At 55.8% G+C, this 23509-nt stretch overlaps 7 protein-coding genes across 7 annotated transcripts; 4 read left to right on the top strand and 3 right to left on the bottom strand.

Annotated features, from left to right (window-relative positions):
* Positions 1–22: 22 nt before the first annotated feature.
* J3D65DRAFT_696167 (ankyrin repeat protein) lies at positions 23–5960 on the top strand (the record flags this gene model as incomplete). Its single annotated transcript, XM_066804021.1, has 3 exons — positions 23–442; positions 493–3356; positions 3407–5960. 3 exons carry the CDS (start codon positions 23–25, stop codon positions 5598–5600), a joined length of 5478 nt encoding a protein of 1825 aa, XP_066655227.1. The 3' UTR covers positions 5601–5960.
* Positions 5961–7166, top strand: J3D65DRAFT_364856 (uncharacterized protein). The gene has a single exon (XM_066795672.1). The coding sequence runs from the start codon at positions 6320–6322 to the stop codon at positions 7127–7129; it is 810 nt and encodes a 269-aa protein (XP_066655226.1). The 5' UTR covers positions 5961–6319; the 3' UTR covers positions 7130–7166.
* A 4043-nt stretch (positions 7167–11209) lies between these two features.
* On the bottom strand, positions 11210–13036 carry J3D65DRAFT_624320 (uncharacterized protein). The gene is made up of 3 exons (XM_066800235.1): positions 12506–13036; positions 11994–12458; positions 11210–11945 (listed from the first exon to the last, which is right to left on the bottom strand). Exons 1-3 carry the CDS (start codon positions 12546–12548, stop codon positions 11521–11523), a joined length of 933 nt encoding a protein of 310 aa, XP_066655225.1. The 5' UTR covers positions 12549–13036; the 3' UTR covers positions 11210–11520.
* Positions 13037–14202: 1166 nt separating this feature from the next.
* J3D65DRAFT_364775 (uncharacterized protein) lies at positions 14203–15252 on the top strand. The gene has a single exon (XM_066795671.1). It carries the CDS (start codon positions 14366–14368, stop codon positions 15068–15070), a length of 705 nt encoding a protein of 234 aa, XP_066655224.1. The 5' UTR covers positions 14203–14365; the 3' UTR covers positions 15071–15252.
* A 659-nt stretch (positions 15253–15911) lies between these two features.
* J3D65DRAFT_645867 (uncharacterized protein) lies at positions 15912–18047 on the bottom strand (the record flags this gene model as incomplete). Its single annotated transcript, XM_066802238.1, has 6 exons — positions 15912–15938; positions 16107–16320; positions 16438–17192; positions 17242–17775; positions 17831–17952; positions 18008–18047. The coding sequence occupies 6 exons, from the start codon at positions 18045–18047 to the stop codon at positions 15912–15914; spliced, it is 1692 nt and encodes a 563-aa protein (XP_066655223.1).
* A 249-nt stretch (positions 18048–18296) lies between these two features.
* J3D65DRAFT_624305 (Lycopene beta-cyclase) lies at positions 18297–20667 on the bottom strand. The gene is made up of 6 exons (XM_066800234.1): positions 20434–20667; positions 20283–20382; positions 19844–20229; positions 19619–19792; positions 19285–19572; positions 18297–19237 (listed from the first exon to the last, which is right to left on the bottom strand). The coding sequence occupies exons 1-6, from the start codon at positions 20454–20456 to the stop codon at positions 18391–18393; spliced, it is 1818 nt and encodes a 605-aa protein (XP_066655222.1). The 5' UTR covers positions 20457–20667; the 3' UTR covers positions 18297–18390.
* Positions 20668–20833: 166 nt separating this feature from the next.
* Positions 20834–23332, top strand: J3D65DRAFT_677095 (carotenoid oxygenase). The gene is made up of 2 exons (XM_066803635.1): positions 20834–21119; positions 21171–23332. The coding sequence occupies exons 1-2, from the start codon at positions 21085–21087 to the stop codon at positions 23227–23229; spliced, it is 2094 nt and encodes a 697-aa protein (XP_066655221.1). The 5' UTR covers positions 20834–21084; the 3' UTR covers positions 23230–23332.
* Positions 23333–23509: the final 177 nt, after the last annotated feature.

Below are 23509 nucleotides of genomic sequence, written 5' to 3'. Positions count from 1 at the left end.
TTCCTCGCTGCATCTTCTCGCAATGGCTGCAGTCTCCACCACCGTGCTTCCAGACGTGCCGGTCAAGCATGCCGACTTCATCTCGCATGTGGCTGCTCACCCAGAAACCCCCATCCCCGAGCTCCTAGCGCCATACCAGCAGTACGACTCCAAACTCAGAGAGGTCTTTGCTCAGGACCCAACCAACCCACTGCTGGCCGACAACCACCTGAACATCACTCCAATCTTTGCCGGCCATGAGAAAGACCTCAAGATTCGGGCTCGCGACCTTGCCGCAGAGTCAGCCGAGGAGACGGACAAGTACTTGATGCCGCTTGCTGATAAAGACCGGAAGCCAAACGGCGCCCTTGGTGTTGTGCAAAGCTTCCAAGACTTCCAGACAAACTTCAATCTCTTCTCCGAGTCTTCTTTGTCTGAAATGGACTGGAGTAACGTTATTGCTGTACGTGCATTTCCACTCCTCGACTTGTCTTCATACTGACCAAGTGCTAGGCCGGAAGCTCCGTCGTCACCTCACTTCTGCCCGTCCCTGAGGAATATTCTGGATCGAAGCGCTCCCTTCGCCGATACTACCATGATGTCATTGCCCCGGCCTCAGACGTCGACCTCTTCATCTACGGCCTCGACGAAGAGCAGGCAATCGAAAAGATTAGGCAAATTGAGGCAAAGGTCAAAGACGCCATCTTGGAAGAGACGACAACCATCAGGACCAAGCACGCCATTACCATTGCCAGCCAATATCCCACCCGCCATGTACAGATTGTGCTCCGCATCTACAAATCCGTCGCCGAAATTCTCACTGGCTTCGACGTCGACTGCTCCTGCGCCGCCTACGATGGCAAGCAGGTCTATGCCTCGCCCAGGGCATTGGCCGCTTACATGACCCAAGTCAACACCATCGATCTGAGTCGACGCTCTCCATCCTACGAAAACCGCTTGTCCAAGTACTCTCACCGAGGCTTTGAGGTCTACTGGCCTCAAATGGACCGCGCCAGGATTGACCCCACCATCTTTGAGCGCAACTTCGCACGAACTCTCGGTCTCGCAAGGCTACTGGTGCTCGAGAAGCTGCCAACGTCAACCGACAGAGACTCATACATGGACCAGAGACGGCGAGAGCGGGGCCGACCGCCGATCAACCGCCACAACCGCTTCGCCCGAACCCTCGCAGGCAACATCAAAGACGACCATGAAGACGAAGTTGCGGAATGGGTCGACGAAGAAGATGTTTCCAACTACCACACTTTTACGATCCCCTACGGCGAAAAGTTTCATGCTCGCAAGATTGAGAAGCTGCTCTACACCAAAGACTTGCTCATGAACGCCGAGTGGAATAAGCCCAAGGACCGTGAAGTGCATCTCCATCGGCATCCCGCCTTTTTCGGTGATGTTGACGATGTCATCCACGACTGCTGCGGATACTGCCCCAAACCCCAGACTCCCGAGGAAGAAGAGGTAGCCGAAGAGGAAAGCAAAATCTACATTTCCGGCGAAATCTCCTTCATCAAAGACGACCCGGGTCGACAAACGATTGGCAGCTTCAACCCTCTCACTGACGACGATTGGACCGAGATGGCCTACGTCGGCAACACGGCACGCCTCTGCCAAGCAATCGTCGACAAGGACCTCGAGCACGTACAGGACTGGCTTGCCCAGGAGGGCTCCGATCCGAACTGCCGCGATTACACTGGTCGCACTCCTCTGCAACTGGCTTGCACTTCGTCCACTCCTGAGATTGTCCAGGTCCTTGTTGATGCTGGCGCCCGCATGGTCGCTCGCTTCGCTGATGGTCGAACCGCCCTTCATATTGCAGCTGCTCGCGGCAACCTCGAGATGGTCAAGATTCTCCTGACCAGAAGCGAGAAGAATGAAGAGGAGGAGGCCCAAAAGGAAGATCTCCGCAAGCAGGAAAGACTTGCAGCCAAAAAGGAAGCCAGCGGTGCTCAGGCAGACGAAGAATCCGACGACGATATGGACATCGTTGAGGATGGAGACTCGGATGAGGATGTCGAAATGAAGTCAGCAACCACGGGATCGTACGTCAAGCTGAGGAAGACCGAGGGACCTACCGAGGGCGACAACCTGCCAGAAGAGGAGGATGAGGAAGAGCCAGACGTTTTCGACGTAAATGTCTTGGCCTGGGACACACCATGCTCAGCGTTGCACCTTGCCATAGTCAATGGCCACTGCGACGTTGTCAAAGAGCTCGTTCAGACTTTCGGCGCCGACGTCCTGTTGCCTGTCAAGCTCTTCCAGGCTTATGACAAGACCCCTGGATCCGCGATCCTCACTCTTGTCCTCGCTCACTGTCTTCCGTATGACAAGGCTGAAGAAATGGCCCAACTTCTGCTTGAACTCGGTGCCTCTCCAGCTCAAGCCGATTTGCACGGCATTACGGCCTTGCACCGTTACGCTACCGTCGATCCGAGGTTCTTGGACAAGTTTATTGAACACGACAAACCCGCCGCACAAAGAGCCGTCAACCACTTGTCCATTGAAAAAACCCGCTGGAGGCCGAACCCCTTCACTCCTCTTCTATCTGCCATCGAGGGCAAGATCCCCTCGTCTGTCATCACCCTGCTCGAGCTTGGTGCTTCGCCAGAAATCGACTTCACCAAGTTCATGGATGCCTACCTGGCCTTGCATTCTGAAGACATTGAGAAAAATCTTTTCTACAATACTCCTGAACAGAGTAAGCGCAACTTCTACGACCATGTCCATCAGCCGATCGTCATGGCCGTCGAAGCGGAGATGCCGGATATCGTGCTCAAGCTTCTCGAATACGGTGCTGATCCCAACACCATCGCTCACAAGGGATGGCAAGTCATTCAGTGGGACTACAGACGCAAGAGCGATTCCGGTCTTGCGCTCATCGATGTTGTGCGCGAGAAGCTGAATGAATTGAGAAAGTACAAGCCGGAGACCCCCGCCCAACCGAAGGAACCGAAGATTCCATTCGAAGGAGACGGACAGCATCTCATCAAACCCTTCAAGGATGGCGGTTATCAGCAGTGGATGGCGGTCATGACGGTTCAACAGGCCATTGCCCGCTACAAGGCCGAGTTAGACCACCAGAACAAGGCGGAGCCTCAACAGCCAGAGGGCCTTGAACAAAAGCAACAAGCGATCAACCGTCTCATCGAGCAATTCGAAGAGGTCGAAAAGGCTCTTGTTGAAAAGGGTGCCAAAACTTTCTACGAACTCCACCCTGAAATCGAACAGCCAACTCGGGAAAAGCGAAGTGCTTTTGGACGCCACGCAACGCCACAAAGCACGAAGGAGAAGCCCTTCGAAGTCACCTTCTCATTTCAAGTCCCGAATCTGAATCCAAAGATGACGGAGGGGTACATTCAGCTGTAAGTGCATTGGCAAGGTCTTTTTGTGATTTAATTTAACGCGTCTTCAGGTACGAGGCTGCTTGGAACGGTGACTTTTCTACGATCAAGAAGCTTACTCTGAGCTTCTGGGGTGATTCTGGCGACCAGTTCCCTCTCAAGATCGCTGTCAAGGACCCCAATGGAGCCAGTCCTTTCCACATTGCTCTTTTGCGGGGGCACCTTGATACCGCCAAAGGAATTCTCGAAATTGCAAAACTCCAGTACAAGCCAAAGACTGAGGAGGCTCAGCAACGCTACGATATGGCTGATGATGACTCGAGTCAGGCAAGCGAGACTGATGACGACGATGGTGGAAATATCAGGCTTGACGTCAAAATTCTCGACGACCAATTCACCATCGAAAACGTCGGTGAGGTTGCGACTGCAGTCAGGAGCCATACGACTCCCCTCGAGTTCTTCGAGTGGTCTTACGTTATCCCTGAGGTCAAACTGGGTGACGATGGCACTTCGTCGCTGGGATTGACCTCGCATCCTACATCTGGCGAGTGGTCTCGTGCTCAGATGATCGGTCTTTTGCAATACGCCATTTACAAAGACGACCTGGACTTGCTCAAGACTCTGCTGACGTGGGGCGATGAGTATGCCAAGCAGTACCAAAAGGTCGAAGACGGAGAGCAACGATTCTTTAGGGTCGACGAGATCGACCTGACCTTTGCAATCAAGAATGGAAGAACCCGTTGTCTTGCCGAGATAATCAAAAGGACTGGCTCTGGTATTCCCTTGGAAGAGCTTGTCAAGAGCAGTGGAGTCAAAATCACGGAGAAGCCCAAGTTCTACCAAGGTCTGTCAGTCCATGGCACGAAGCGTGCCGACTGGGCGGCTGCTGGACGGGAAGTCAGCATGCCAGTAGTCCAGTTTCTGCACCCACCTCTTCTTCAAGCGGCCAAGGCAGGAAACGTCGATTCTTTGGAGTTGTTCTTGAGCGACAGCCCCACGAGATGGTATCACGAATTCGCCGCGGCGCACAAGGAAGACAAGCGTCTACAGTATCTTGCCCAGGCCCAAGGCGGATTGGACAAGAGCATCAAGGGCTGGTTGGGAACAAGGCGCGACCTCGTTCTTCACTGCATCATCATCTCGGACATCCCCATCCAGGAATGCAACAAGCTGATCGACTACATTGTCGACGCGGTTCCCAAGTCTTTGAAAACCAAGTCACCGAGTTCTGGTCTGACCCCTCTCCATCTCGCCTTCCGCCTTGGCCGCTACGCTGTCGCTCGTGCCCTCATAGACGCTGGTGCCGACCAAACAACTCGCGACAAGGACGGAAACAACCTGATCCACACGCTTTTGCAGAATATCCCTTACCAAGCGGGAGATGAGGTTTACAGACCTCAGCAACTGTCCAAGATGCTTGATCTAGTTGACCGCCGCCTCTTGCCCAGCCTCTTCACCGAGCGCAGCGCCACTGACTTCGGAGGCAGCACTCCGCTCTCCAAATGGCTCGAAACCCTTGCCTGTGATTCAGATCGGGATGCAGCGATCTTGAATGTCATCCTGGACTTTTCTTCCTCTCTCGAGGAGCTCGAATTGGTTAACGGTGCAGGCGACACGCCCCTTCACATCGTCATCCGCAATAAATTCCTACGCCTGGCCAACATCATCCTGGACCGCCGCCCAGAGCTGTTGCATCGCGAAAATGCGACTGGCCGTACCCCAGCGGAAATGGCATGGGACGAACGCATGAGAGAATGCTTCAAGGAACCTCCTCAGCTTCCCCGCGACCCAGGTTCCATCTTTGGTACATCAATCAGCCAGACTGTGGGACGTGATCCGATTGTCAGGCGTCGACCCGAAAAGTTCGTTGGCGAGCAGAAGTCCATCGACAAGAAGGAACCGAGCTTGGTTTTGAAGACGTGGAACATGGTCAAAGAGCGTTTGAGCTCGGACGAGAAGACAGGCCAAGCCAAGAGGAAGCTCGTTTCTTTGAGTGAAGCCAACGAGGTCGCCAGACGCCTAGCGAAGAAGCAGAGGGATGGATCGTGGACCAGCTCTCATGACGGCGTCGACGAGGTTGAGAATTGGATTTGCTATGCGAAGACCTGGTTCGAGAACAAGAAGAAGGATGGCGAGGAGGGCAATAGTGATGGAGATGTTGGCGGATCCATTCTCACGCGTTCGACGGGTGGCCTCTTCGGCACGCCCGCGAGGAAAGCCACGGGTGGTAAGGCACCAAGGAAGGCCCTGTTCTCTCGTCGTTGATTTCATGGTTGAGTTTGTTTCTGTCTCTTTTCACTCTTTCATTTCGACATGGAGTTTGAGGATTGCTTCTGATTTCTCCTTTCACGCCTCTGGCTTTCTCGGCCACAATTGCACTTCTCAATTTGCTCTCCTTTCTCAGTCACAGACCCAATGGACGTTCTCATGATTCTCTCAACAGCCCTTCTAAGAATGTATCACCAATTGCGCTTCATGTTCCATCTTCCAAAGACTACATTCGCAACGAACAAGAGCTTGCCACGCTACCATCAGCTGCCATTTCCTTCTTCCCGACATGAAAACGCCGCATAAGCACAGTATTGGAACCAGGGCTCACCCACACATATTTGACACTCTTCCAGGAAATCGACAGTTTTGGTCATTTTGTGCATATTGGAACGAGGCTAACTATAACCTTAGATGTGGTAGGCGCAGTTGTCGCGCGCTTGTCTTGTTCATGTAAGTAAGCACGCGGTGGCCAATCGCAGCGCTGTGCGGCTCAACCAACATCGCCTCATTGAGTGCATTTGCCGAAGTGTGTATGCAGAAAGCGATTGCGGAGAGGACGACGAAGCCATGAATGGGCATGTATATATGCCATTTGATACACTGATGTGGATGAAGGGAATTTGTTCATAGCCAGACAGTCTTCTTTCAGACACGTACCCCGGGGCATTCAAAAGCTCGATTACTTGGGACCATCGAACCAGCGCCTCAAAAACATGGGCTGTCTCCCCTCCCGTCCCTCATGTCCATCCAAACGTACTCCTCCAAGAGCGCCACCACCCAACCGCTGCATCTCGCCTCCCATAGGCGGTCCCATCATGGTCCCATCGCCCCAACCAGAGCACAACACCAGCGACCCAACCCTCGACCCCAAACTCACACGAGCCGACCTTCTACACGCCCTGGATCTCGCCTCCCTCCACCTCGACCACCACAACGAAGCCCCCATCACAATCATCGCGCTCGGCGGCGCCCTGCACGTCCTGCACCTGCGCAGCCGCCTCACGACATCCGCGCTGCAGTTCTTCCACCCAGATCCCGCGTCGCCGCAGAACGCCGCGCTCGCCGCCGCCGCCGCATTCGCCATGCCAGCCAGTGGTGGGCAAGACCGCAAAAGCCGCACCCGCAACGTCCCCCGCCTGCAGCCCAACTGGCTGACCAACGCCGTCATCCTCTCGCTCCCGCTGCCGCTGCAATCGCACCTCGCGGCCGCCGCGTGTCGCCAAAACGACACCATCTACGTGTCGCATAGCGGGCGGCTGCGCGTGCTCGCCGCGCCGTGGGAGTACGTCGTCGCGAGTGCTGTGGCGCGGATGAGCTGGCTGGGGCAGCGACCATGGGATATGGCGGATGCGGTGGCGGCGCTGAGGCGGTGGGTTGGACTCAGGGGAGGACGGCCGGTGAAGGGGGTGGAGTTGTTGGAGAGGGCGGAGGATGTTTATGGTGTTTTTGTTGCGAGGGAGACGTTGCGGGATGTGGAGGGCGTTTATGAGGCGGTTTGGGGGGTCATGGGCGTGGTGTGGTAGAGTTTGACAGAAGACTGACGAAGGATTTTTTTTGAATCGACGCTAGAGCCTCGCAGCTTGCAGATACCCGCTATTTACACTGTGCGTTCATGCTGCTGAACGACTCTTGAGAATGCTGGAGGGAAGCAATATTCCGCGCTGATCGATGACGCAGGGACCCAAAGCCAACGTGAATCCAGCGGGACAACAAACAAAAGTGGCTCTTGGGCTTCGAAGTGAAGGTTTTGGATCGACCCTCGTTGCATTGCCAGACAACGGGCTGCTTGGCGACCTGGACAAGAGTGAGCGATCGAAGGAGGTTTTATACCCGAAGCCTCGACCAGGCCTGTCAGCAGCAAGTGCCTCACATGCTCGGTTGGTCAGTCTACTTCCGTCTTCGGACTGCCACCTGCTTTATCACATGGAACTGTCGAGAAGAGAATGGCGCCGTCACGCGCCGAACTCTACGCGTAGAGCACGATCTTACCCGCAAACTCGCATATACAAGCGAGGTGATTCTGCTGGTATCCTGTTCAATCAGAGTTCTTTGTTGGCACCAGATTGGAGAAGTCAACTAGCAGAACGCTATCTTTGCTGATGAAAATTCGAAGAACTCAACACTTTGCTGCCGGCAGCAGCCCTTCCGCAGGAACTAGAAGTCACGAATCTCGCATATTTTCTTCCCAATTCACAGTGCGACGGAGATGCTTTAAGTCATCAACTTTTGACAATTTTCTGCATCACTGAATGATAATGCTATTTCAACAAAGTTGATGGACGCTGGAAGGACTCGCAGAACGGTCTGTGTCCGCGGGTATGAAGTGGACCAAGGGGCAGAAGACAGACAAAGTGTAGGGTTTGTTGGGCGTTTTCCACTTGAGTACAGAAGCATATGAATAGTGTGTTACTGATGAGAAATGGTCCATGGTCGAGCGCAATTTATACTTCCTCTTCGGGAGAAGCAGGTACACGGTCCGCGGCTGCAGCCGCATGACGCGTAGCAGAGGCAACAGATCACGAGACAGGCACAGCCTCCAGCTCGGCCTGTGAATCTCGTGAGTCTTGAGCGTGTGGAACGCCGTTGCGGTGGACAGACCGGCAGGTCAGGGGTACAAAATCACGCCCTCGCTCCGCAGAAGAAGATCACTGACAATCGTGGCCAGCCAACTTCAAGGACCAATCGTCACGTACGAGTACACTTGGGCTGGTCTTCCGGTGTCAAACCTCGCCACAGAGACGATTGTTTTTTGCGGCCTCGCGTGGCTGCGGAAAACCCATCTTTTCTTCTTTCACCAGCGCGTCGCCGCGTTTAGTACTCATTGATTGACAGTGATGAAGGAGAAGCAGAAAAGTGTCGCTGAACAACACTTCTCAAGAATATAACCCCTACCCTCCTACCCCTGAGATACTAAACCAAACACCCTACCACCACGGCCGCGGCCGCCAAACAGTAATTCCTGCTCTGTCATGATGCTCCTAGAAAGTCCACGGATCAGTACGCAAAAGAGCACTTCTATCGCAGCAAGACTACGAATTCAGGAGCATCATAAACACTACAAATCTCACATGCAACCACCAACCAAAGCTGCAGTCTGAAACCCCTCTCGTGATCCCGCATGCGCGCACGACTCCTCCTGACACGTGCGCAGTCGAGTAGAGGGAGGTATAAAATCGCCGTTCGCCCCCCGCAGGAGTTAGCCCAGTGTCGCTCATGGCTGGCTGGCTCGCTCGGTGAAGCCAGTCAGATAAGAGCTTACACTGGTGTTGGTTGGCGACCCATCTATCCTCATGCTTTACTGTTTTTGCGTGTGGGTTCTGGGCTCGTTTGGAGTTTGGGAGTCGTTGCTTGGTTTTGATGAGGCGCGGAATCATCTGGACGCTGTGCAATCATGGTGATAAAAAACAGCAAGTTCGTCGATGGTTGTCAGTGTCGATTCCTAGCATCGCACTCTTACACCGTGGTTGAATGGTGCGCCCCCTGACACTGCCCTCTTGCCCCTGAGGCGCCCTTGCATACAACTTGCAAACCGCACCACCCCCGCCACAGAGAAGTAAATTTCCATTCCGAGAGAGCTGGGTGGACAAGTCGTCCTCTTCCATGGTTTCGTTGTTGCTGCGCAGAGCGGACGCTGCGAATGCGGAGGTGATACCCCTGGAGAGGCCGGTGTTTACATAGTTGGACTGGCACCAGTCAGGAGACAATTCTTCAAGTTTTGGTCACATGCAAATGCGCATGGCGGTCGGGTCACAGAAGAGGCATATCAGGCAGTTATTTGATCATGTGTTTCTCTTCGACTGAGAGCAGTACGTCATCGGCACAAGTGAGCCAGAGGATGCGTCGCACTCTTCTCTCTGGCAATCAAAAGGCAGAAGAGCGCGGGATGCAGTAGCGACAATCCATAAACAAACAGAAAGCGTCCGTAAGCGAAACTTGGATGAGCAGTCGGTGATCCAATCGCCTTCGCAACCAGTCGTTCAGGGGCCGGCGACATGGATAAGAGAACAGTAAGTCAGAGATTTTTGTTTCAAGAACAATCCACCAATGAACCAGCAAGTCGAAGCACTGTAATAATGGCGGAAAAGGAGAGGTCATGACCCTACGATCGGAAAAGATTTGGTGTTGGCAGGGGGTAAGTTAGTCGGGGGGCGGATAGAGACTCTGCGGTGTAGCTGCGGCGATGGCGATGGTGACGTGTTTCAAGACAGAGGAGAAAGGGGATGCGAAACAGAAAGTTTTCAGGATGGGTATAGCAGGTGAGTGTTGGGCTGGCAAGGGCAGGGGACGGTGATGATGCAGGGCGAAAGCATCACATCGCAGCGCAGCGCATCGCATCGCATCGCGACCTCGCACCTGCCAGCCGCTCGCACGCTCAGTCATGTAGTCATGCATCGAGGACGGCGTTTCACAGTCGTCGACAGGCTTGCTGCTGGCCGGCTCTGCCATTCCTGGCGTTCCGTCCACATCACTTACTCCCCGTCGCGTCTGCATCACGAAACAAAAATGCACTAGTAGACGAGAGCGCAACACAACACGACGACAAGCATGTACGGCGTCGAAACATCGCGAAAGGCGGCTGGCTGGCTGGCTGGCTAAATGGCTACCTCGCAGACCCTCCCTCCCACCCCCGGCGTCAGTCAAGCACTCTCGACGTGAAACACCGCCGACTGCGCGCGAAACTTCTCGAGTGAGCTGGCCATCGCAATCGAGCAATTGCCCATCATGACCCCTACCGCACCGTACCGTACCACCGTACCGTGGCCCCCTTTTCTTGGGGTGCTGGGCGCCCGTGAAAGCCGTTAGTGTTGTTCAGACCGGCCGGCATCGATTTCCCTGCATCGCTCGCAAGCGGGCCTTGCCTAGGACGCGGTATCTAGCGGCGGCAGCGCGGACGGAGCGGGGCTACCCAGCACGGCACAGCGCAGCGCGTGTAGGGAGTGGAGGGGCGTGGCATCTGTCGGATCGAAGACGGAGTCGGGCAGTTGGTACAATAGCGCGGCGGCGGCAGCAGCAGCAGGAAGGGAAGGATGGAAGCAAGGACGACGGAAAGGCAGGGAAAGTTGAGGAGTCATATCGCGGAAAGGGAGGGATGCAGCTGTTCGAGATAGAGTTGCAAAGGCGCGGAGCAGGGAAGGCGGGTGCGGCTAAGGCTGGGCGCGACGCTGAGACTGGTCCACGTGCGGGCGGCCGTCGACTGAGGTGCTTGCTGGGTTAGCCGGGATGACGAGGATGGCAGAAGGAATGGAATTGAATTGGTCGCGGCAGCGAGTGGCTTGTGACTAAGTCGAGGATGCGTATATGGAGGCGTGTGGTGAATTGAGTGGATCAGTGACGGGAGGGAAATTTCGTGTCGTAGTCGTCTTAGATGATGACATTATTTTCAGGAACGCAGGCTTTGCGTCCGTTGTGGCGCCTGCGTGCCGTGCGCCTCGTTCGAAATCTTGATTGACGTGTGCGCCGAGCGAAGCATCTCTAAACCAACTTCATCCATGCACAACTAGCAAATTTTGTGGTGGAAAAAATACATCAACAAATCCTAGTCGCTGGCGAACGACAGTCCGCTACGTGGCAGTTTCAAAGCACGAAAAGTCAGTTTCGACGACATGCAAATTCTTTTGATTAGAGCCAGGGTATCAATTATTAGGTTGTTTGCATTAGTTGCCCCTGCCTAGCATTGATAACCAGTATCCAAGCGTTGAGCAGAACAGAAAACATACCAAGCCCGGACCAAGACAAATCTCTGACAAGAAGCCGCCGGGCAAGAAGGATTGGAGACAAGAAGAGCAAAAATGCGAAACAGGAACAACGCAAGAAGGTTGCGAAAAGCGAAGAAGGACTGCGCTTGGTATCATGTAATGAGAATCCATACAGGCGTGGTGTCAACCTCCAGTCGATGGAATCAGGATCGAAGTTTTTACACGTTGGTAGCGGTCGTCTCAGCGGGAGCCGCCTGCTGCCCGCCGTTCGTCACGCCGTTGGAGCCACCGTTGGACCTCTTCTCGCCCGTGGTCGACGGGTGAACGGCAGGGTCCTCGTCGTAATCGCGAATCCTCAGACCAAGTCTCTCGGCATCGATGTTGCGGTGGCCAAAGATGAGGACGGCGCCGAAGCCAACCTTGGCGAAGATGTCAAGGATGCCGTAGAAGACGGCTTCTGAGTCAGGAGAAATAATGTTGCCGCCTTCGCAGACACCCCATGCGATGGGGTAGCAGATCCACAGGACGATGGTCAGGACGCCAGTCATCAAATAAACGCGGCTGACGTCAGGGCCAATGTGCGAAGCGTGGAGACGGGACTCCCAACCCAGTTGGTAAATGATGTACACGAGGGCGGCGCATCCTTAGTCGCGTCAGCAAATGAAGGCGAACCAATTTACTTTCGACTTACCAAAGGTAAAGTAACCCCACTTGTAGGAGCTCTTGACGAGGGCGCCAACCAAGCCGCAGACGATCATGACCCAATCCATGAAGATGGTCCACAGGATGGTGGGCCACGGCATGCCGGCAGTGAGCATGAGGTCCATGAGCAGGAGCGGCGTGGTGATGAACCAGTCAATGTAGCGGACATAGAAGATTTCGCGATTGATGCCGGACACCTTGGAGTCGGAACGACGGAATTGAACATCAATTGGAGTCCAGCCAAGGTTGGAGCCCATGGAAAAGTAGGCAATGGCGGCAGTGAAGCAGATACCAGCGGTGATGTAGTGAAACAGGCGCTGGGGACGCGGCTTTGTGTGGGACAAGCCAGAGAAGACGAGGGCCGCAGTTGTCATGATTGCGCAAACTGCCCAGTACCAGTCCGAACCACGGACGGTAATGTTGATGTCGGAAGTCTTGCCATTGACCACGGGGGCTGTGGAGGGTCAGCATTGAGAAGTGATGCGAGGGGGGCGAACTGACGGTTGACGTTCAGAGCGTCGTTTCTACGGTAGAGCTGATTCATGGTGGGCAACCGATGGGCAGATTGACGAGACCGAGAGGTGAGTGTGGGACGACGAGTTCCTGGCGAGCAAGAGGGCCGCAGGTACGGTATATGAGGGCGTGGGGAGGATGGACGGGCTTGCCAGGGTAGCAGGTGACGTCCGTGGCCGCTTTAAGATGGGTGTGACGCTGGGCTCACTGGGCGGGTGTGTCATAGCGCATTGGGGAGTGGATCACGATTGACTGGTGCATGGTTAGGAGCCGTTGGAGGAGCTTAGACAGGCATGAGGTGGAGAAAAAGGCCATGTTTCCAGACAGGGAGACGTCGGCGGCGGCGGCATGGTGGCGCGCCGGGAAGGGTGTGCCGCCGGCAGCGCTGGAAGGACCGGGCTGGGTCTGGAGGGCGCGAAGTGGTTAGGGCAGAGATTTCCAGAGGGCGGAGAGTTGTGTAGTGTCTATGATGCAACGAAAAGGAAAGGTCGAGGCTGGCAGGGGTAGCTTGAGCACGGACTCATCTCATACTAAGCTTTTGGCTGTCGATGGGTGGTGATGCTGGGACGCCACGACTCAGGGCCCGGCGTTTCGTCACCACAAAGTGCCTTCTCGCTGCGCCGGCACCCGGCGACGACCGACGAGAATCGACATGCGTGCACCGTACACACAGTCGACTTCTGTCCTCAACGACGACAATCACGTAGTCTGTCCGCATCCTTCCTTCGCGCCTCGACCTGCGATGGCCGGGCTTGCTTGATCCCTGCCGCACATCTCCTCCGCTGTCCGGTCACTGCTCCTTGCTCGTCCCGTCTGCGGCCCCAACCCCAACCCGAAGCCGCCGGCGGACCTCTCAGCACTCCCGTCTCCCCTCGCCGAGTCGCTCCCGATCTGCCGCCCCCTCTCGCTCCAGTAATGTCTCTCCACCCATGGCGAGATGATCACGTCGTCTACTCGCTCTACCTTGTCTTCCATCGCTGTCAATCTTTTTCGTCTTTCTTTTTTCCACGTCGCTGTCACCGTCGTCGTCGTCGACCTCGTCGCCCCCGTGCTACAGCCAAAGTATCACCAAAGTATCAATCCAAACAAACAGCGGCCATCAGCTGAGCCCACTTGATGCACCAGGCAGCCTGTATGCTTAACATCTCAGATCACTAACCACCACCTCCGCTTTCCCCGCCTGCAAGCATTCAGTCAGGTCATGTGCCAACCCCCTCCCCATGCCATGGAATTGTTTATTTGTCGCCAATCCGCCTTGCACGTTCCACCCGCCGCCTCCGCCGAGATGGTTGTGGCCCGTCGCTGCCCCCGCGGATCTTCGGCATGCCCCCCCAAGAATCACAAAACACGTCCGTCCTGCATCTTCTCGGCGACAATGCCGCGAAACCTGCCTGTGCCAGCGCAGAATTGTCGTCGTGTTGAGATCCTAGACTTGGCCTTGAAATCTCCGTCGACTGCCTGACATACACAGTCAGTCATGACCGCATCTCTCGCAATAAATGGCCAGTGCTTCACCGCTGCATCCCAGATGACTGTTCAACGTCTTTCGACGGAAATCAGGACACCATCCCTGCATGAGCAGCTGTCCTTCCCTCTCGCCTCGCGTCTTCGCCGTCGTCTGCTAGAACCTACCATGCAGCCAAGGTACAGTAGCAGCTCCATGCATGCATGCACTGCGGCAACAACGGTAATGTACCTAGCTCCATGGCTGCATTGGTACAACATGCTGCACCTTGAGCATAAGCACCTCGCATGCTGCCGAGTCGCGAGCATTCCGTGGATGGGAGCAGCAGCAGACAGACAGCCACACCTAATTGCTGCTGCAGCCGCTGATTTTTTCTCACCACCATGACTGCCCATTGTCCACTCGCATCGTGTCTTGGATCCGTCCCGCTTGCAGATGGCATTTCCTTCGCTCCTGCCCTCCTGCCCTCCTCCCCTCCTCCTGCCTCTGCTCCCTCATCTCACGGGGTCCCTCGACAGACGACGACCGACAGCGGCTCTCCCTCCGTCAACCCACACGCGCACGCAACCACCCACCCCTGCATCTTCACTGCACGCTCCTCTCTCACCTCATCGTGCCGTCCACTCGGGAATCTCAACCAACCACCACACGCCGACCTATCTCTGCTTCCTCACCTCCTCCTCCCACAAACTCTCCACTCCACTCCACACTTTTCCCAGCCCATCCCATCCTTTCCGTCGTCTTACATGCACAGAAGCCTCATTCATTGCATGCATTCATTCATCCTGCCTGCCCCACAGTCTTGGCCTCTCGTGTGGCCAAAAGAGGCAACAGAAAACGCCCTCACACATGCGGCAATGAAGACACGACGACGAGGGAAAAAGCAAAGTGTCCGTTCGGTCGTTCGTTCGTTCGTTCGTTCGTTCGTTCGCGCCTGCCCACCACCACATCCTCCTCTCCTCCTCCCCCGCCGGCCGAGCCATCGTTTCAGAGCATCCCCACACCCCACACACGACACGCACTTCCCCTCTTTTTCTCTCCTCGTCTCTTCGAGACAGCCAGCCAGACGGGCGGCACGGCTGCGCTAGGCTAGGCGCGCGATGGCCTTGCGCTAAGTTAATGTAATGTGCGGTACGTGAGTTGCGATGCGCTGCGCTGCGATGTGATGCGCTACTCCCACTCTCCCACCCACCTCACCCACCCAGCCGCCTCTGATTTGGCAGTTGCAGTGCGTGCGCTGTTGGAGGCAGTAGCGCCCGTCGTGAGGAGTGAGGGAGAAATGGTGCGCTGTGTTGTGCTAGACAGCTCACGATGTGATGCGTTGATTAGGCGAGAGGCTGGGGTGATCAATCAAGCGAGCATCTAAATCCGAATCCTCAATGTGTGTCACGCGAGCAGTTTTGAGCGAGAGCGGAGGGAAAGGAAAGGAGGTGGTGCGGCTCTCTCCGACCAAATGAGAGCGCCGTGTGTAAGCAAAGGTACTAACCCATCTATCTATGTCCGGGTACCTGGCTACATACACGTAGTAATGTACTGTACACGCTTCAACCCTTCATACCATGTAGACCATCCCCTCGTCCCCCAAACCCCCAGTTCCCCTCTCTCTTGTCTTACACCACTCTGCTCTCACCACACCACCTCCAACCCCTCCATTTTCCCCACTTTGCGGAGAGTACTGCGTAGCCAACGTTTCGTGTGTCTTCCTCCCGCTGCCCACTCCGCCAATGGTGCGACAGGGGTAAAGCGGCAGGGGCTGGATTGGCATAAACTAAGGAGGAGAGGGTGGGGGGCCAAGATTTGGTGCTCGTTTGTTGGGTGGGTCAGTAGGTGTACGTGTGGTTGAGGAGAAAAGAAAGACATGGGAAGGGAAAGTGACAAGATGGCTGTGATGAGAGCGCCGAGTAAACTTGCTCGAGTGGTGATGTACTATTACACGACTGTTGGCTGTGCTGCTACCTATGTATTACATGTCGTCCAAGCTCCACCTGATATGTTACCCTGGCGGAATTCTGACCCCCTCGCGCCCCCTCACCCCTACCAATCCCCACCCAACCGCACCCCAGACGCCGGCCCGCCAGACAGGACGAGCACAGCGGCAACGAGTCCGCCCAAAAGCAGCAGCACCCAGACCCAGCTCCCCATCGCCGCGCCTCCTTCCACCTTGTCAATGCCTTCGCCCTCTCCCCTAGCTTTTCCAAACACTTCGTTCCCTGTAGCCTCCCACGGCGCCTTCTCGCCCCTATCCGCCAACACGCCCTCAATGACCACCTTCGCGCCCGCCAGCACAATCGGCACGCCAGTCCCCGGATGCGTGCTAGCGCCAACGAAATACAGCCCCCTGACGCCCCGCCCCGGCGCCACAGCAGCAGCGACCGCGCCCGCAACGTCGGCGACGCGTCCGCCAGCCAGCCCGACGCGCTCCAGCAGGCGCAGTACCGTGGCAGCCGCGGCCGACGGCAGCTCGTGCCGCGTCTTGGGCCGGAAGCACAGCACGTCGAAGAAGTCGTGCGCGAGACCCAGGATGGCGCCGCGGTGCAGGTGGAACGACGCCGCCCACGTGCGCGGCGTGTTGGTCGATTCGTGGACGATGTGCGGCGCCAGGTCGATGCCGGTGCGCGCTGCGATGGTCGACAGGATGGTTTTGCGCGCAAGCGCTTGCATTGCGGGCCAGTCTTGGGTCGCTGTGGCGGGCGTGCCTGAGGCGTTGGGGGTCGAGGGCGCCGGACCATCGGAGGCGTCGTCGAGGAGGTGGCCGACGGGGACGAGGACTACGACGGATTCCTTGCCTGGCGGAGCGGCCGATGCGTCGATGCGCGAGGGCACGTTGACGTAGAAGGATGGCGCCGAGGGGATGAGATGGTGTTTGAAGATGCTGTCGAAACTCTCGCGGTACTCGTCGGCCAGGAAGATGTTGTGCGGCTTGAGCTCTGGCACCTGGCGGTCCAGTGACCAGTAGAAAGATATGGAGCTGCAGGAATGCGGTCGAGAGGCCAGTGCTCGCGAGTAAGGCGTCTGTGGCAGGAGGTTGTTGTATGCGTATACGAGGTCAGCGTTTACTACCACGACGTCTGCGCTCAGTGTTTCCCCGGATTCGAGCTGTACTCCAGTCGCAGTGGCATTGTCTGGGGAGAGGAGAACCTTGGAGACGGGGGTGGAGAGGCGATATTCTACTCCTAGGCGACGTCCGACGGACACGAGAGCTTCGACAACCTGGAGACTGTTAGCCGGATGTCTGTACGCACACAAGACTGCTACCCACTTTGTGGAAGCCCCCCGCTGGATACCAAATACCCTCGGCCAACTCGGTGTACTGCAGCAAACTGTACGTGCCCGGTGCATCAAACGGACTCATACCCATATACATGCTCGCAAACGTAAAGACGCGTCTCAATCTCTCAGTCCAAAAGTACCTCGCGGCGCGCGAGTAAATGCTCTCAAACGGATGCAGCTCGATCAAATGCTTCAAAAAGTCCCATCGCAGCATGCTCAGCACCGACGTGAAATTCCGCCGCAGCACGTACGCCACCGAGAGCTCATAGTGCGCGTGCGACTCTTGCAAGAATGCGAGGTAGCGCGAGAAGCCGTCCTTGCCCTCCCACTTCTCAATCTCCGTCTTCATGCGCGCGAGGTCGGTCGACAGCTCGAACGACTGGCCGTCCCCGAACCACAGATTGTAGTTTGGTTCGCATTTGAGCAGGCGCACGCCCTCGGCTTCGAGCGACGTGCCCAGGTCGTGAAAGGTCTCGGCGAAAAAGTGTGGCAAGAGTAGCAGCGACGGGCCTTGGTCAAAGCGCTGTCGAGGAGCGGGTTACTAGGCAGTTCGGCGAGAAACGACGTCGGGGTCTTACATGTCCCTCGTGAGAAATGGTAGATAGGCGGCCACCGGTAAAGTCGTTCTTCTCGATCACGGTCACTTTGTAGCCCGCTTTTGCCAGCCGCGCTGATGCTGCTACGCCGCCGATTCCTGCGCCTGCAGCGGGTCAGTCCTGAGCCATTGAAGACACAATTGGGCGATTGAGGCGTACCGACTACGATGGCGGTCTTTTGCGGGTGCTTTTCCGCCATTTGGAGGGGTGAGGGACGAAAATCGCAAGATGTGCGAACACCATGGCGGTTGGGAGTCGGCGACAAGGACGTCATGAAGTGAGGCCTGGCATGCATGGATCCCTGCCGATGCGAGCCGAAAAGCACTGGCCGTGATCGACGACAGGGATTCTGGTCCATCACCTCACTCCGCCTACCCGACGGCACAGCACCTGACTCCACCGCTTCCAATTCCACGTCGTCCACCAAGTGTCAAAGAAACAGCTGATTGTGGTCTGTTTGTTCCGAACGACCCGAATGCATCAACATGGGTATCTCCGAAGCTAACTACATACAACTCCCCCATCGTACACATTACATTACTTCATCGTGACGAAGCCTTGACCGCAGCGGTACTGGCAGGCCCGCTGAGCGCTGTCCAAGCCACGCGGATCCGCCTCTTCTTTGGCACTGTTGCTCTGCCTGCGCGCACCGTGTAGCCCTCCTGCTTGATGACTCTGCCGATCTCCATGTAGCTTTCCACGGCCACTCTCATCGGCCCTCTGGCATCCTCGGGCAGGCTCTCGATGGCGTCCTTTGCCCCGTCATATAATTCGAATGCTCTGTCCAGGAGCTTCAAGCGAAGTGCCTCGACCCTCGTTCCCGACGGATTCTTAATGACCGCCGCCGGAGTGAGATCCTGCTCAGCCAGCCAGTCGAGAGGAATGTAGACGCGCCCAATGCGCGCGTCGACCGCAATGTCGCGACTGATGTTGACATACTGCAATGCGATTCCCATCCGAGCCCCTGCTTTCAAAAGCCGCGCTTTTTCTTTGGTCGTCACGTGGCTGGGAAGGTGATGGAAGACCAGCTCCAGAATGGACTCGGCCACTGTCCCAGCTACACGTGCCCCGTAGAGATCAAGGTCCGCAACTGTTCTGATGGGATGGCGGGAGGTGTCATTGCCAGCCACTTCAAAAGCAATGTCCATTTCGAATCCGTCCAACATATCATACAGTGGCTTCCGGGAGAGGTAGGCCGTTGGAAGATGGTGGAAAGCGGATTTGAATCTTTGAGGAAACTGTTTGTCGATAAAGTTGGAGGCTAGATCCCTTTGTCCGCCTTTTTCGTATGAAATGTCCAGGAATTTGCGCATTTTCGCAATCCATTCTTTGGCTTGGCCGACGGATGATTCGTCGACCAGATCGTCCGCGGCGCGACAATAAGAGTACCTTTGCACGTGTCAGCAACTGCGTTGTTGACCGCGTTTTCAACTTACAACACTATCAGGTCCATGCGCAATCTACCCTGGAACGATCCGCTCGCAAGGTAGAAGCTGCGGCTCTTTTGGCGCAAGCGGACCAATGCCTCCCGCAATGCCCCAAGATATTCTCCATCGTATTCACTGACGGGTAACAACAGGGCGCGGACGAGTAAGAGGGGTGATGGCCAAGCCGGGACCGAGGGAAAATGTTTTGGGCACGCGTTGAGCACAGCCAGAGCATTGTCAAACGCGACCAACCCGAAGACAATGAGACAATTGGTTACCAGGAAGAAAAAAGCTTCTCTGGGTAAGGTTAGCGAATGCGGAAGCTTATCAAGTGGTGACGCACTCTATTTCGAGACCTGGCCAGAGATGGATGCCAGTCTTCGTATCGCTTTCGATTACCCATGTCCCTCGTTGCAGAGCGAGTGTATCAACAAGCCATAGGTACAATGTCGGGATTGCAATTGGAAGACCAATGCTATACTTTGGAAGATTAATGAGGAACTGGTATGCTAGACTCCTATATGCCGTTAGCAGCCTCGTCTAATTGTGGGTCGTATTTTGAAATTACCACAAAAGCAGCAAGAACGGAAATGCCCATAAAACGATGAGACCAAGATATGTGCCGTGGCCGCCGGTTTTGATCATGCGAATGCTGATGAAGATGCCAAGTGCCAGGGCGGCTTGGCCTCCCCGCTTCAATAGCGCCCAATGGGACAACCGCAAATATCCGGCATTAGGCGACTTTTTTTCGGTGTGCAGGTATGCCGGATGGAAGACTGGTTTGCTGAGGAAGAGGTACAGGAGCGAGGTGTTGAAGGTCTGTATGACGAAAAAGAAGACCTCTTCGGCAGGGATATCGAGTAGCTTCGGGCCGATGATGACATGGGAAGGATAGGACCACACGCGGGTGCGAATCAAGTAAGAATCCCAAGGGATGGTGGAGAGGACGGCGATCTACAGACATCAGAGAGGATCAGATTGATGGCAGGCGCGCGGCGCATACTGACCACGACGAGAAAGGCGATTCGGTACAGGTCGAGGCGCGTCAAGAGAGGACGGTATGCGATGGAGAGAACAATGGCTGGAGGAATGGTATACTTGAGATGTCTAGCTCACGTGTCAGAAGAGAGACGGGAGTGGAGGGTTGAAACGGCGTACACAAGGGCATAGTCGAAACCCATTGCGCAGCCAGCGGAAGGGTGCGTGGTGCTATGCCATTACCCGGCGAGGGAGCTGCAGGAACGTGCGCGGAGGACGAGCGAGCGGTGGAGCGATAAGACGTGACGTGACGAGCAAGCGCAGAGCAGAACAGTTGCGGCTGGGAAGACAAGAGCGCGAGATGGGATTGGAGCAAGATTTGAGTTGGCTAGCTGCGGGACATGGTGTTGAGGGTAGCAGCAAGGTACCAGCAGCGCCAGCCACCCAACGGCCTCGGGGCGAGCTCGGCAGTCCCGCTTAGGGCGATGCATACCGTATCCGAGCTAAGTAAGCGACTTGGCGATCGCGCTTGGGCCTTTGACGTGCCGCTTTTACTCTCAAACACGGCTCACCACTCTGTCCCCGCACCCTCGACCGTCAACGTCATGTCATGCCCGACTGATCCTAGTTGCCCCAGGAAACTGCTTCGAAATCGGCGCCATGCACTTCCCGTTTGCCCATGTGCCCACCTGCTCACCACTAGCACTACCGTCTTCCCCGCCCCCGGCTCCCCTGTCACTCCCTCATGTCCTGCTCGACATGTCCCCTCGCGACCGCCGCCCGTCGTCTTCATGTGCCGTTGACTCGCTCTTTTACGACACTTGAATTGCAATGCGGCCTCTCAAAGGACGCGACGACAGACACCCGTACGTCAATTGCTCCAACTGTCCAATTTCAAAGCTTCTGACCCCATACAGATATCTCTCTGGCAACTATGCTCCAATCATCCAGACCCGCCCTTTGACCCCGTGTACATATACTGGCACTATTCCCCGAGAACTCGTCGGCGGCCAGTATGTTCGCAATGGCGCAAACCCCGTCTCCAACGAGGACCTGGGCCGCGACGCCCACTGGTTTGACGGCGACGGCATGCTCTCTGGCGTCTTGTTCAAAAGAGGGAGCACTGGGGAAGTTGAGCCCGAGTTCGTGGCCCAGTACATTCTCACCGACGTCTTTTTGGCCACTACGACCAACCCTTCTCTGCGACACCCAATTCTCCCAAGCATTGCAACATTGGTCAATCCAGCTTCGAGCCTGATTCGCATCATTTCGCGCATTACGAGGACCATCTTTCTCGTCGTGTTGTCCTTTCTACCCGGATCTCGTCAAGCGATCAAGAAAATCAGCGTCGCCAACACCGCCATATATTACCACGACGGACGCGCACTGGCAACCTGTGAAAGTGGGCCACCAATGAGAATCGCTCTGCCAAGTCTGGACACCGTAGGCTGGTTCGACGGCAACGAAGCCGACGGGGAAGCTCTGGAAAAGCCGGAAGACGAAAAGAAGGAGGCTGGATTTGGAGGTGATGGGCTGCTCGGTTTCATGAAAGAATGGACGACTGGCCATCCAAAGGTTGACCCTGTGACAAAAGAAATGTTGCTCTACCACTGTACATTTGCGCCCCCGTACGTCCACTATTCCATCATTCCGGCGAATCAAGACAGGCAACCGAAGGGCCCGACTGTTCCTAAACTTTTGAATCAACCGGTGCGCGGCGTCTCAGGCGGCAAAATGATGCATGACTTTGGCGTTTCGAAAAAGCACACCGTGATTTTGGACCTTCCCCTGACTTTGGATCCTTTGAATCTCCTCAAGAACCGACCTACGCTCTCATACGACCCGTCTGCCCCATCCAGGTTTGGCGTCTTTCCACGGCGGAACCCGTCTCAAGTGCAATGGTTCGAAACTTCAGCATGTTGCATATTCCACACCGCAAATGCCTGGGACTCTGAAGGAAAGGATGAAAACGTTTCAGCTGTCAACCTCCTAGCATGCCGTCTAACTTCGGCAACTGTTGTTTACACAGCCGGCAATCTCGGAAATCCCAGTCTTGCAGACTACTCCATTGTACCAAAAAAGCCAATTTCGTTTTTCGACAGCTACGAGTTCGATCAAACAGACAAGCCAACACTGAACGGCATTTCCCGTGGATCTGCCTTTGATGCGGCGTCGGATCTCGAGTCGAAGCCTGAGGACTCACTCCCCTTGATCGAATCCGCTTATATTGTTTCTCCGCTCGACGAAGAAGAACAATGCCAACTCTACTACTATCGCTTCCCGCTCACAACGCCAGACAAGCCGACCATCTCGCACCAATTTGCGCTCTCGGCAATCCCCCTTGAATTCCCTGCCGTCAATCCTTTCTTCTCCATGGCTGCCGCGCGCTACGTCTACGGCTGTAGCACCAGCACCTCCTCCTTCGGCGCGGCCTTAGGCAAAGCAGCCAAAATCGACGTTCTGGCCAAACTTGACGTGCACACGCTGCTCCGCCGCGCCGAGGCCAATCCGCCCACTCCCATCACCGGCTGTGTCGACACGCGCCCCATTGGATCCATACTCGCCGCGCAAGAAGCCGGGACTGCCAAGTCTGACGACCCTATCCGATGCTTTCACATGCCGGTCGGTTGGTTTGCGCAAGAAGCTCGTTTCGTTCCGCGCGCGGAAGCTAAATCAGAAGATGACGGCTACCTTCTCTTCTACGCCTTTGATGAGAGCCAACTCGACGCCGATGGCGAAGCTCCACCGAACGCCGTCTCGGAGCTGTGGGTCCTAGATGCAACTCACATGCGCGATGTGGTAGCGCGGGTGCGCCTGCCCCAGCGCGTGCCCTATGGCTTGCACGGAGAATGGTTTACCGAGGACATGATTCGCGCGCAGAGGGCCGTGGAGCAGGTGCGGACGATTGGAGAAAAAGAAGACTTTGAGGGTGGGTGGGGGAGAGTGAGGAAGTTGGCCTACAAGGCCTTGGCCTGAGGCCGAAACTTGTACATGCTGTGCATGTTTTCGTTGTTCATACGGCGCATCTTGGTACATCTCGAGGCATTAACTAGCATTTCTGCATCGGACAACTCGCACAAACGTCCGCTTAGTATACTAATCATAATCCTGAATCTCCTATACTACATGGTCCTTCTGCCTGTCACGCGAAACCTGGAATTTTAGGAATTGCCGAAAACTCGCAAGTTCATCGCCAACTTCCCATCTTGCATGACGGACCAGGGTCAAGAGAAGTCATCGTTGTTCTCATTGCTGA

The sequence above is a fragment of the Phyllosticta citribraziliensis genome (genome assembly GCF_038025025.1).
Source record: "Phyllosticta citribraziliensis strain CPC 17464 chromosome Unknown J3D65scaffold_6, whole genome shotgun sequence".
In the NCBI taxonomy this organism is placed as follows: domain Eukaryota; kingdom Fungi; phylum Ascomycota; class Dothideomycetes; order Botryosphaeriales; family Phyllostictaceae; genus Phyllosticta; species Phyllosticta citribraziliensis.
This window is presented reverse-complemented; position numbering and strand designations above follow the sequence as displayed.

Bases quoted from the DNA above. Each gene is read 5' to 3' on its own strand.
- J3D65DRAFT_364856 (XM_066795672.1), top strand. From the start codon at position 6,320: ATGGGCTGTCTCCCCTCCCGTCCCTCATGTCCATCCAAACGTACTCCT.
- J3D65DRAFT_624320 (XM_066800235.1), bottom strand. From the start codon at position 12,548: ATGAATCAGCTCTACCGTAGAAACGACGCTCTGAACGTCAACC. The intron at 12,459-12,505 runs GTCAGTTCGCCC...GACCCTCCACAG, and splicing joins CGACGCTCTGAACGTCAACC to CCCCCGTGGTCAATGGCAAG. The intron at 11,946-11,993 runs GTAAGTCGAAAG...GACGCGACTAAG, and splicing joins GTGGGGTTACTTTACCTTTG to GATGCGCCGCCCTCGTGTAC.
- J3D65DRAFT_364775 (XM_066795671.1), top strand. From the start codon at position 14,366: ATGACTGCCCATTGTCCACTCGCATCGTGTCTTGGATCCGTCCCGCTT.
- J3D65DRAFT_624305 (XM_066800234.1), bottom strand. From the start codon at position 20,456: ATGGGTTTCGACTATGCCCTTGT. The intron at 19,573-19,618 runs GTGCGTCACCAC...AACCTTACCCAG, and splicing joins TGGCCAGGTCTCGAAATAGA to AGAAGCTTTTTTCTTCCTGG. The intron at 19,238-19,284 runs GTAAGTTGAAAA...ACACGTGCAAAG, and splicing joins CGCATGGACCTGATAGTGTT to GTACTCTTATTGTCGCGCCG.
- J3D65DRAFT_677095 (XM_066803635.1), top strand. From the start codon at position 21,085: ATGCGGCCTCTCAAAGGACGCGACGACAGACACCC. The intron at 21,120-21,170 runs GTACGTCAATTG...GACCCCATACAG, and splicing joins GGACGCGACGACAGACACCC to ATATCTCTCTGGCAACTATG.